The sequence below is a fragment of the Manis pentadactyla genome, chromosome 6 (assembly GCF_030020395.1).
Source record: "Manis pentadactyla isolate mManPen7 chromosome 6, mManPen7.hap1, whole genome shotgun sequence".
In the NCBI taxonomy this organism is placed as follows: domain Eukaryota; kingdom Metazoa; phylum Chordata; class Mammalia; order Pholidota; family Manidae; genus Manis; species Manis pentadactyla.
The window spans coordinates 124,108,172-124,120,494 of NC_080024.1; the positions used below are offsets into that span (position 1 = coordinate 124,108,172).

General features: G+C 35.3%; 1 protein-coding gene across 7 annotated transcripts in view; it reads left to right on the forward strand.

Moving 5' to 3' along the window:
- The window catches only part of KIAA1328 (KIAA1328 ortholog), a 336,759-nt gene that overhangs the window by 101,813 nt on the left and 222,623 nt on the right, over nucleotides 1-12,323 (forward strand). For 6 of the 7 annotated variants that reach the window (XM_036884986.2, XM_036884987.2, XM_057504133.1 and 3 more), the window contains one exon: nucleotides 1,953-2,080. In XM_036884986.2, the coding sequence (XP_036740881.2) occupies nucleotides 1,953-2,080 (128 nt within the window). The remainder of the gene's footprint in view (nucleotides 1-1,952; nucleotides 2,081-12,323) is intronic. The other variant, XM_057504134.1, reaches the window with a different exon arrangement.

Here is a 12,323-nt window from a genome sequence, read left to right on the forward strand (position 1 = left end):
TTCTTTGTAAATTAGGCAGTAACTTTTTTTTTTACCAGAATAGTATCATTACTTTGCATTTGTTTTTGTAACAGCTTTATTGAGATATAATTCACATACAATAAAATCCACCCTTTTCAAGTATACAATTACTGTATGAACATAGTCATTCCAGAGCATGGGCATTACGTGTACCCCAAACTTGTATCCATTAACAGTTGCTCTGTATTTCCCTGTCCTGGCCACTGGCAACCACTAATGTCCAGGTGGATTTTCCTATTCTGGGCATTTCCCCGCCCACCCCCCCAGCTTTTTCGTATAGTAGGTATTTCAGAAAATTGGAGAAGAGGACAGAAAGTGGACATAGATGAATGTAACTTGTATTTGTGGTCTAATATGCTTAAAACTGAGTGTTCTTTCTCCTGGCTTATGCGAGAAGGTACTTAAAAAAAACCCATATCAGTAATAGTGTCCATGAAATCATACAACATGTGGCATTTTGTGTCTGGCTTCTTCAGCAAAATGTATTAAAGATATAGTCATATTGTTGCATGTAGCAATACAATGTTTATTTTTATGGTTGAATAATATTCTGTTGCATAGATATACCACATTTAGGTTATCATTTTATCATTTAATGGCATTTGCATTGTCTTCACTTTTTCTATTTTCACTGATAGAAATAATGTTGCTTTGAATATGCAAGTACAAGTTTCTCTGTGGACATATATTTTTGATTCTCTTGGACAGGTACCTAGAAGTAGAATTGCTGAGTGATTTGATAACTTTGTCTAACTTTTTGAGGCACTGCTAAATTTTCCAAATCAGCAGCACCAGTTTACATTCCCATAGCTTTATAGGAGGGTTCTGATTTCTCCACATCTTCGTCAGTGATTGTTATTACCAGTCTCTTTGATTGCAGGCATTCTAGTAGATGTAGTGGCATCTCATATTGTGGTTGTGATTTGTATTTCCCTAATGGCTAATGACATTGAGTATCTTATTTTTAAACAGTTATCTACATTATTGAATGCTAGCCCCAACTAGTATAGCTGCTATCTATCAACACAGGAAGATGTTAGAGAATTATTGACTGTATTCTCTATGGTGTACATTCATCCCTGTGACTAGTATTATTGAGATTCTGTACCTCTTTATCCCTTTCACCTATTTCACCCACCCATCTCAACCCCTCCCCCATGGTAACCACCAGTCATTACTCAGTGTCTATGAGCCTACAGCTGTTTTGCTCATTTTGTTTTGTTTTGTTTTGTTTTGTTTTAATTCATTTGTCTTTCTCTGCCTGGCTTATTTCACTTAGCATACTCTAGGTCCATCCATGTTGTTACAAATGGCAAGATAGCTTTCTTTTTCATGGCTGAATAATATCCCTTGGTATATATGTACCACATCTTTATCCATTCATCTATTGCTTCCATGTTTTGGCTATTGTAAATAATGTGGCAGTGAACATAGAAATGCATGTATCTTTTCTAATCAGATTTTGTTTTCTAAAGTTTTTAATTTTGAAGTCCAATTTATTTTTATTTGATTGCTGTGCTTATAGGTGACTGTTGCCTAATCTAAGATCACAAAGTTTGTTTTCTATGAGTGTTATAGTTTCAGCTTTTACATTTAGGTCAATGATTCATTTTTTGTTAGTTTTTTGTATATGGTATGAGGTAGGGGTCCAACTTCATTCATTTGCATATGTATTTTTATTTACTCAACTATAAAGGTTTGATAAGTTTCTTCTCAAATCGGATTGCCATTGCTACTCTCTTTGTGAATTATTGTTTCATGATTTTTTGGTGGATACATATACCATGTTCATCTGATGACTATACTTACTTGCACTCTTACCCAAGATGGTTATATTTCTGTCTCTGTTTTGTTTATTGGAATCTGAAAAACATTGGTGAATGCAGCTTTAATCAGTTGATTAGCTTTTTTCCCTTAATTTTCAATCTCACCTCTTCAGCTACAGTATAGAGAATGCCAAGAACTTCTAAGCCTCTACCAGAAATATCTATCAGAGCAGCAAGAGAAACTCACCATGTCTCTCTCAGAACTTGGTGCTGCTAGAATACAGGAACAACAGGTAAGCGTCTTTATTTTTACCTTTAATAGATCAGCAAGATGTCAACAGTCATTTCCCTTTTTCTTGAATAGTCCCCCAGTATATAATATTGTCTTAAAACATGCAAATATACCATGTAATTGAGGTGATGTCATTTACTTCCCTCTTTCCTTTTCCTATCCTGTTCCTGGGGCCCAGAGGGCAGGAAAAATTCCTTGAAGCAAGCTATGGGGTCAGTGGGAAAGCTCCTGGTTATATGAAAGCACTGCAGGAATGGTAAAGAAAAGTCACTGCTCTATTGCTTAATGAAGAAAATCAAGTGGGCTGAAAACTCTAATGAACCTTTCCTAAATCATGTTTACATTTTTAGAACAATAAAAGTGACTTAGTGACTTACAAACTTTAACTGGAGAAAGCTGGAATATTTCACATGATTTTATGTTTGTGTGAATGTGTTAATCACATAAATATATATGATAGTGTCTGTATGTAAACATTTATACACGTGGTATATATTATGTAATAAAGTGAATGCTTAGAACGCTACCAGTTATGATGTGAACCAAGCTCTAAAGGCTTCCTTATTGTCCTCTAAAAACACTTGATGTGTTTTTCTTATTCACATGAGTTTAAATCTTCAGATAGATAAAGATAAGCCTTACATATTAAAACAGTGTACAAAGAAACTGTAATAGGGTAAAAGTCATTTAAATATGGATAATATAATAAAGCATTAAAATATGGATAATATACTAAAATGTTATCCTCCCCGTTTGAATTGTATCAGGTCCTGAATGGTCTCTTGCAACCCTTTTAAAGAACTGTTGCTGTCCAGTCTAGAGACAGCTGTCTCATATGGTTTAAGAGTTTTGGCCAAGAAAACTCCAGTTTTGAACCTAAAGACTGGACATATGGAAAAGTTTTTTTTTTTTAATTGGAAAGAGGAATAATTTTGCTGAAATGTGGTATATCTTAGACTTTTAACATTCTTTATTTGAAGTCACATTTATAAGAAATGGTCAAAATATGAATATTTTATTTATATTCTCATTTGAAATATTTTCTTTTGTTTTCTGAAGACCTGGGCTATAAAATGAGGCAGAGCAAGATGGCAGTTAATTATTATTGTTTACCTGAATTTTCCCTGCCTTTTGGAAACAGGGCAGGCAGTTTTTAAGGTGGTCCTTGCTTATGGATCTCAGATGAGCTAGAGAAAATTATAGCATGAAGATCAGATTTCTGACCATTGTTTTTGCAATTCCATTCCCCTTTTCTGTAAGACATGGGTCTGTTAGAAGGCACAAAAAAGAAGAGCAACCTATTTGGCAATGGTTTTGGAGGGGAAGCAAAGGGGCCTTTCAATTGCTAGAGTAGAATCTTGTGACCTAAAGACTGAGAGTCAAGAAATAGTCACTAGGGTGCTCTAAAGACATCTAGGTAAGGGGGCCTAAGCCTTTTTTTAAATCTACTTCTGAAGTTGGGGGAAATAAAACTTTACTGGGTATTAGTGTTTTATGTTTAAGCTAGTGATTTTTGGAGGTTTCACTAGAGGCCCATCATATTTAACACTGCCTCTCTTAACCTTAACCTTGAGGGGCAAAACTAAAAAAATCACAAAGGCTAGAATGAAAATATTGGCCAAGTGTATGGAGAGAGTATACCCTCAAAAAGAGACACTTTTGAATTTTCATTTTGACTTAATCATGAGAAAATTTTAAAACCATGTTTTCTGGAAGCGCCTGGTGGTCAAGCTTTAGATTATATTTTATATACAGTGAAAGTGATATTGAGGACACTTGTAGACCCTGACATTTGAACGTAGAGAGGGAAAAAATAAGTTTCTTTTTGAGTTCCAAGTGGAGATTGTCACCTTGTTACCTGTGATGTCTAATTTGTTCTTTGTGACAGGCTTCTCTTAGCTAAACAAAGGTAGGCCCTTTCTCATTTACCCTCATGGGAGTTGGGTAAATTTTGTCAGCAAGTTTACTTCCTGTGAGGAAGGGCATCATTGTGAACACTCTGGGTCTGAATGAGGATGTGGCAAAGTTAAATGGCCTCTTTCTGTACTCAAGTAAACCTTTGCTCATCTCCATTTTAGCACATTATTATTGTTTTATAATCATTGTTTCTTCATCTCCATCACAAAGCTTTTCTAAAAACAGGCATCCTTTTGCATTGTCTTTATTAACTCAAAGCATAACATATGGTTGGGCTAATAAATATTTAACTTTTATTTAACAAATATTTAAATATTAAATTACTTAGTCCTCACAAAAACCCTGTGAAGTTATTATGCCCATTTTACAGAGGAGGAACTTTAGATAAAGAGAATGAGTGACTTGTCCAGTTTTGAACAGGTAGCAAGTTGGCAAACTGTCTCCATAGTTTCTTGAAGAAAAAAAAAGACAAGAAAAGTGGGATAGCTTAAAAATGTTTAAAGTTTGCCTTCTGTGCCCTTGTTTCTGTAACTAACTTCCCTGGGCTCTTAATTTGACATCCTATTTTTTGAGCACCAGAGCACAAATATACTAGAGATGGAGGGAAGCTATTAAGTTTTCCTGAGAGTAGCCACAATATCAGGTAAACATAAATTTTTATTTGTTCTCAAAATAGTTTTTTTTTCTTAAACTCATCCCCAGACTTTGTGATGGAGATGGCACCAGTTTACTTTTCATGAGATACTCATTTGGCTACGAGACTTACTCTGCTTATTCTTTGTGTTGCTTTCCATCTGGATCAAATTGCATATAATAGGTTTTGCTTATAGTTTTATTAAATCTACAGTTCTTCAGAAGAACTCTCTAGCTTATAATTTTCTTTTTTGACTTATGACATTGGCCTTAAAAAAAATTGCTCCATTTACAAGTTGATTTTTTTCCTTGTTTCTCCCCCATCCTCTTTGTTGCTTTGCCTTAAAGGTGAATGCATTCTACATTCGTTTTATATTTCATTCAGCATACAAGTTCTTCATTGTGGATTCTAGAAATGTTTTTCACTTTCTCTATTTAATTTGAGGTATTACACTGATATGTATATTATTTCATTTCTTTATTTTGAGAAACACTACTTATCCACAGTATAACCTTGGCCTTGAACGTGGGAGGATTCAGTTAGCATAATTTTGACCAATGTACATTTTAGAATATAGCTTTTCTTATCCCAGTTTAAGTGTTATTTCTTTTTTGTGAATCTGAATTTAATGTCACCTCAAAGTATAATGCTTATAACTTCTGTTTTAATCTTATGTGTTGGCTGTACATTTTAGAAATGTTATAGTATTTCCTCAATACTCTTTATATTAAGAGAAAGCTTAGGCAGCATTTTGAGTAGCTTCTTCCAGCGTATTTCAAAAATGTTGATATGCAAGCATACCTAAATGATTTCTTAACTCTTCGTTTTAGCAAGTAGATGTAAAAAGGTAGACTTGGAATCTTCTAGAGATTTCTCCCTTTTCTATAAAATGGATAAAATCATCGATCCTTTTTAGTCATGGGCATTAATGAATCTCTGCTGTTCTGATCAGGTAAAAGACCTTTTATAGAAACTTTTCTATTTTTCCCATTATTACTTTTCCTATATATCTAAATTTGGGTCTGGGTCATGGACTAGACAGAATCTGAAATGTACTGAAGATAAGTCATTGCTGAGTACACGTTTAATGATTCTTGGTGGTTACTACTATTATTGTCTCTATAATTTTGTTAGAGTGTTTGTAGTGCTTAGGGCCACAATGTCTTGGGACTGCTTCCTATTCTGTGATTATTTTCATGTATGCTTTTGGTTAAATGTTTTTTTAACTTCCACATATAGTCATGTGGTAATTGAGCTCCTTAATATTTTAATTCTATCTAATTTTTTTTTATTATTTTTAAACTTACATCACAGTGGTTCAACAGTCCCCCTCCCCCTCTTCCCACCCCACTCCTCCTCCTCCTAGTAACCACTAGTCACTTCTCAGTATTTATGAGTCTAATGCTGTTTTGTTCCTTCTGTTTTGCTTTTTTTTATATTCCACAAATAAGTGAAATCATATGGTATTTGTCTTTCTTCATCTGGCTTATTTCACTGAGCATAATACTCTCTAGAACCATCCATAGTGTTGTAAATGACAGGATTTCTTTTCTTTTTATGGCTAAATAATCCACATATGTGTCACATCTTCATCTATGAATGGACACTTTAGGTAGCTTCCATATCTTGGCTATTGCAAACAGTATGGTGATAAATGTAGGGGTGTATGTATCTTTCGAATCAGGGACTTTGTTTTCTTTGGGTAAATTCCTAGAAGTGGAATGACTGTGTCAAATGGTATTTCTATATTTAGCTTTTTTGAGGAACCTCCATACTGCTTTCCACACCAGTTGCACCAATTTGCAGTCCCACCAGCAGTGTAGGAGGGTTCCTATTTCTCCGGACCCTTGCTAGCACTTGTTATTTCTTGTCTTTTGGATAGTGGGCGTCCTAACTGGTGTGAGGGGACATCTCATTGTTGTTTTAATTTGCATTTCCCTAATGATTAACAATGTAGAGCATCTTTTCATGTGTCTATTGGCCATTTGTATTTCTTCTTTGGGAAAGTGTTCTGTTCAGGTCCTCCCCCCAGTTTTTGATCAAGATTTTTGTTTTTTGGGTGTTGAGGCATATGAGTTCTTTAAATATTTTGGATGTTAAACCTTTATCACATGAATCATTTACAAATATATTCTCCCGTACTGTAGGATGCCTTTTTGTTGTATTGATGGTGTCCTTTGCTGTACAGAAGCTTTTTAGTTTGATGTAGTCCCACTTCATTTTTGCTTTTGTGTCCCTTACCCAAGGAGACATGTTCAGGAAAAAGTTGCTCATGTTTATGTTCAAGAGACTTTTGCCTGTGTTTTCTTCTAAGAGTTTTTTTTTATATCATTAAAATAGAATTACATGAGCAACATTGTGGTTACTAGATTCCCCCCATTATCAAGTACCCACCACATATCCCATTACAGTCACTGTCCATCAACATATTAAAATGCTATAGAGTCATCAGTACTTGTCTTCTCTATGCTATACCGCCTTCCCCATGCACCCCCCGTACATTATGTGTGCTAATTGCAATGTCCCTTATTCACCTTATCCCTCCCTTCCCACCCATCCTCCCCAGTCCCCTTCCCTTTGGTAAATGTTAGTCCATTCTTGGGCTCTGTGAGTGTGCTGCTGTTTTTTTCCTTCAGTTTTTGCTTTGTTCTTATATTCCACAGATGAGTGAAATCATTTGGTACTTGACTTTCTCTGTCTGGCTATTTCACTGAGCGTAATACCCTCTAGCTCCATCCATGATGTTGGAAATGGTAGGATTTGTTTTCTTCTTATGGCTGAATAATATTCCATTGTGTATATGTACCACATCTTCTTTATCCATTCATCTACTGATGGACATTTAGGTTGCTTCCATTTCTTGGCTATTATAAATAGTGCTGCAGTAAACATAGGGGTACATATGTCTTTTTGAATCTGTGATCCTTTTTCTTAGGGTAAATTCCTAGGAGTGGAATTCCTGGGTCAAATGGTATTTCTATTTTTAGTTTTTTGAGAAACTTCCATATTGCTTTCCACAATGGTTCAACTAATTTACATTCCCACCAGTAGTGTAGGTGAGTTCCCCTTTCTCCACATCCTTGGCAACATTTGTTGTTTGTCTTTTGGATGGTGGCCATCCTAACTGGTGTGAGGTGATATCTCACTGTAGTTTTAATTAGTATTTCTCTTATGATTAGCAATGTGGAGCATGTTATCATGTGCCTGTTGGCCATATGAATTTCCTCTTTGGAGAAGTGTCTGTTCAGATACTCTGCCCATTTTTTAATTAGATTATTTGCTTTTTGTTTGTTGAAGTGTGTGAACTCTATATATTTTAGATGTCAACCCTTTATCAGATCTTTTATTTATGAATATATTCTCCCATACTGTAGGATGCCTTTTTGTTCTACTGATGGTGTCCTTTTTGCTGTACAGATATAGTTTGTATATAGCCCCACTTGTTCATTTTTGCTTTTTTTTTCCTTGACTGGGGAGATATGTTCATGAAGAAGTTGTTCATGTTTATATTCAAGAGAGTTTTGTCTATATTTTCTTCTGAGAATTTTATGGTTTCATGACTTACATTCAGGTCTTTGATCCATTTTGAGTTTACTTTTGTGTATGGGGTTAGACAGTAATCCAGTTTCATTCTCTTACATGTAGCTGTCCAGTTTTGCCAACACCAGCTGTTGAAGAGGCTGTCATTTCCCCATTGTATATCTGTGGCTCCATTATCGTATATTAATTGACCATATATGCTTGGGTTAATATCTGGACTCTATTCTGTTTCACTGCTCTATGGGTCTGTTCTTGTGCCATTACCAAATTGTCTTGGTTACTGTGGCTTTGTAGTAGAGCTTAAAATTGGTAAGTGTGATTCCCCCTGCTTTATTCTTCCTTCTCAGGATTGCTTTGGCTATTCGGGGTCTTCTGTTTTTTATATGAATTTTAGAACTATTTGTTCTAGTTCATTGAAGAATTCCTATTTTGATAGGAATTGCATTGAATCTGTAGCTTGCTTTAGGCAGGATGGCCATTTTGACAATATTAATTGTTCGCATCCAAGAGCATGGGATGAATTTCCTTTTATTAGTGTCCTTTTTCATTTCTCTTAGAAGTGTCTTACAGTTTTCAGGGTATAAGTCTTTCACTTCCTTGGTTAGGTTTATTCCTAGGATACTTTATTTTATTTGATGCAATTGTGTATGGAATTGCTTTCCTGATTTCTCTTTCTGCTAGTTCATCATTAATGTATAGGAATGCAACAGATTTCTGTGTATTAATTTTGTATCCTGTAACTTTGTTGAATTCAGATATGAGTTCTAATAGTTTTGGAGTGGATTCTTTAGGGTTTTTTATGTACAATATCATGTCATCTGCAAACAGTGACAGTTTGACTTTTTCTTACCAGCATGGATACCTTTTATTTCTTTGTGTTGTCTGATTGCTCTGGCTAGGACCTCCAGTACTATGTTGAATGAAAGCGGAGAGAGTGGGCATCCTTGTCTTGTTCATGATGTTAGAGGAAAAGCTTTCAGCTTCTCACTGTTAAGTATGATGTTTGCTGTGGGTTTGTCATATATGGCCTTTATTATGTTGAGGTACTTGCCCTCTATGCCCATTTTGTTGAGAGTTTTTATCATGAATGGGTGTTGAATTTTGTTGAATGCTTTTTCAGCATCTATGGAGATTATTATGTGATTTTTGTCCCTCTTTTTATTGATATAATGGATGATATTGATGGATTTTTTAATGTTGTACCATCCTTGCATACCTGGGATGAATCCCACTTGATCATGACATATGATCCTCTTGATAAATTTTTAAATTCTGTTTGCTAATATGTTGTTGAGCATTTTTGCATGTATGTTCATCAGGGATATTGTTCAGTAGTTTTCTTTTTTTGTGGTATCTTTGCCCGGTTTTGGTATTAGAATGATACTGGCTTTATAGAATGAGTTTGAAAGTATTCCCTCATTTTCTTTTTTTGGAAAACTTTAAGGAGAATGGGTATGATGTCTTCTCTAAATGTCTGATAAAATTCAGTGGTGAATCCATCTGGCCTGGGGGTTTTGTTCTTTAGTCATGTTTTGATTACCGATTCAATTTCATTGCTGGTGACTGGTCTGTTCAGATTTACTGTTTATTGCTGGGTCAGTCTTGGAAGGTTGTATTTTTCTAGAAAGTTGTCCATTTCTTCTAGGTTATGCAGTAGCATATAATTTTTTATAGTATTCTCTCACAATTCTTTGTATTTCTGTGTTGTCCATAGAGATTTTTTCCTTCTCATTTCTGATTCTGTTTATATGTGTAGATTCTCTTGATAAGTCTGGCTAGGGTTTTTAAATTTTTATTTAATTTTCTCAAAGAACCAGCTCTTGGTTTCATTAATTTTTTCTTTTGTTTTATTTTTCTCTATTTCATTTATATCTTCTCTGATCTTTATTATGTTCCTCCTTCTGCTGACTTTGGTCCTCATTTGTTCTTCTTTTTTCCAGGTTCAATAACTGTGAATTTAGACACAATTTTGGAATTAGGACACAATATTGAAGGAAGAATTGGGATTGTTCTTCCTTCTTTAAATAGGGATGTATTGCTATATACTTCCCTTTTAGAACTGCTTTTGCTGCATTCCATAGAAGTTCGGGCATTGATTTGTTGTTTTCATTTGTCTCCAAAGATTGTTGATCTCTGTTTTGATTTGGTCATTGATCCACTGATTGTTTAGAAGAATGTTGTTAAGTCTCCATGTGTTTGGGAGCCTTTTTGTTTTCTTTGTACAATTTATTTCTATTTTTATACCTTTGTGATCTTAGAAGTTGGTTGGTAGAATTTCAATCTTTTTAAATTTGCTGAGGCTCTTTTTGTGGCCTAGCATGTGGTCTATTCTTGAAATGTTCCATGTGTACTTGAGAAGAATGTGTACCCTGCTGCTTTTGGGTGAAATGTTCTATAGATGTCTGTTAGGTCCATTTGTTCTAGTGTGTTGTTCAGTGCCTCTGTGTCCTTACTTATTTTCTGTCTGGTTAATCTGTCATTGGGAGTGAGTGGAGTGTTGAAGTCTCCTAAAATGAATTCATTGCATTCTGTTTCCTCCTTCAGTTCTGTTAGTATTTGTTTCACATATGTAGGTGCTCCCGTGTATTTATATTGGTAATATCCTCTCTTTGGTCTGACCCCTTTATCATTATATAATGTCCTTCTTTGTCTCTTGTTTCTTTCTTTGTTTTGAAGTCTATTTTTTCTGATTCACATAGTGCAACACCTTCTTTTTTCTCCCTATTGTTTGCATTAAATATCTTTTTCCATCCCTTCACTTTTAGTCTGTGTATATCTTTGGGTTTGAAGTGAGTGTCTTGTAGGCAGCATATAGGTGGGTCTTGCTTTTTTATCCATTCTGTAACTGTGTCTTTTGATTCGTGCATACAGTCCATTTATATTTAGGGTGATATTTGATAGATATGTACTTATTGCCATTGCAAGCTTTGGATTCTTGGTTACCAAACGTTTCAAGGGCTGCTTTTTTACTACCTAACTGTCTGACTTAACTCACTTATTACTCTCTTATAAACACATTCTGATCATTCTTTTTTCCTCTCCCTTCTTTTTCTTCCTCCTCAACTCTGTATGTTAGGTGTCTTATACTGTACTCTTTGTGTATCCTTTGACTGACTTTGTGGATAGCTGATTTAATTTTGCATTTAGTTTGTATTTAGTTGGTCTACTTCCTTTGCTGTGGTTTATATTCTCTGCTGATATCTATTTAGTCTTAAGCATGCTTCCATCTACAGCAGTAACTTTAAAATACACTGTGGAGATGGTTTGTGGGAGGTAAATTCCCTCACCTTTTGCATATCTGGGAATTGTTTCATCCCTCATTCAAATTTAAATAATAATCTTGCTGGATACAGTATTCTTGGTTTAAAGCCCCTCTGTTTCATTGCTTTGAATATATTATGCCACTCCCTTCTGTCCTGTAAGGTTTCTGCTGAGAAGTCTGATGATAGCCTGATGGGTTTTCCTTTGTAGGTGATCTTTTTTCTCTTTCTGGCTGATTTTAATACTCTGTCCTTGTCTTTGATCTTTGCTATTTTAATTATGATATATCTTGGTGTTGTCCTCCTTGGGTCCCTTATGTTGGGAGATCTGTGGACTTCCCTGAGAGACTATTTCTTTCTCCACATTGGGGACATTTTCAGCAATTATTTCTTCAAAGACACTTTCTATTCTTTTTTCTCTCTCTTCTTCTTCTGGTATCCCTATAATGTGAATATTCTTCCATTTGGATTGGTCACACAGTTCTCTTAATATTCTTTCATTCCTAGAGGACCTTTCTTCTCTCCCTGCCTCAACTTCTCTGTATTCCTGGTCTCTGATTTCGATTTCATTAACAGTCTTCTCCACCTCATCTAATCTCCTCTTAAATCCCTCCATTGTTTGTTTCATTTCAGGTATCTCCCTCCTGAATTTGTCCCTTAGGTCTTGAATATTTTTCTGTAGCTCAATTAGCATGCTTATGACTTTCATTTTGAATTCTTTTTGGAAGATTGGTGATTACAGTTTCACTTGGCCCTCTTTCTGGTGTTTGAGTGATTTTGGATTGAACAAGGTTCTTCTGCTTTTTCATGGTCCTGGAGTGATGGGAGTGGTGGCCTGCGAGTGGCGCTTGGGTCAGCTGGGTTGACAATGTCCCTTCCTGCTTGCTGGTTGC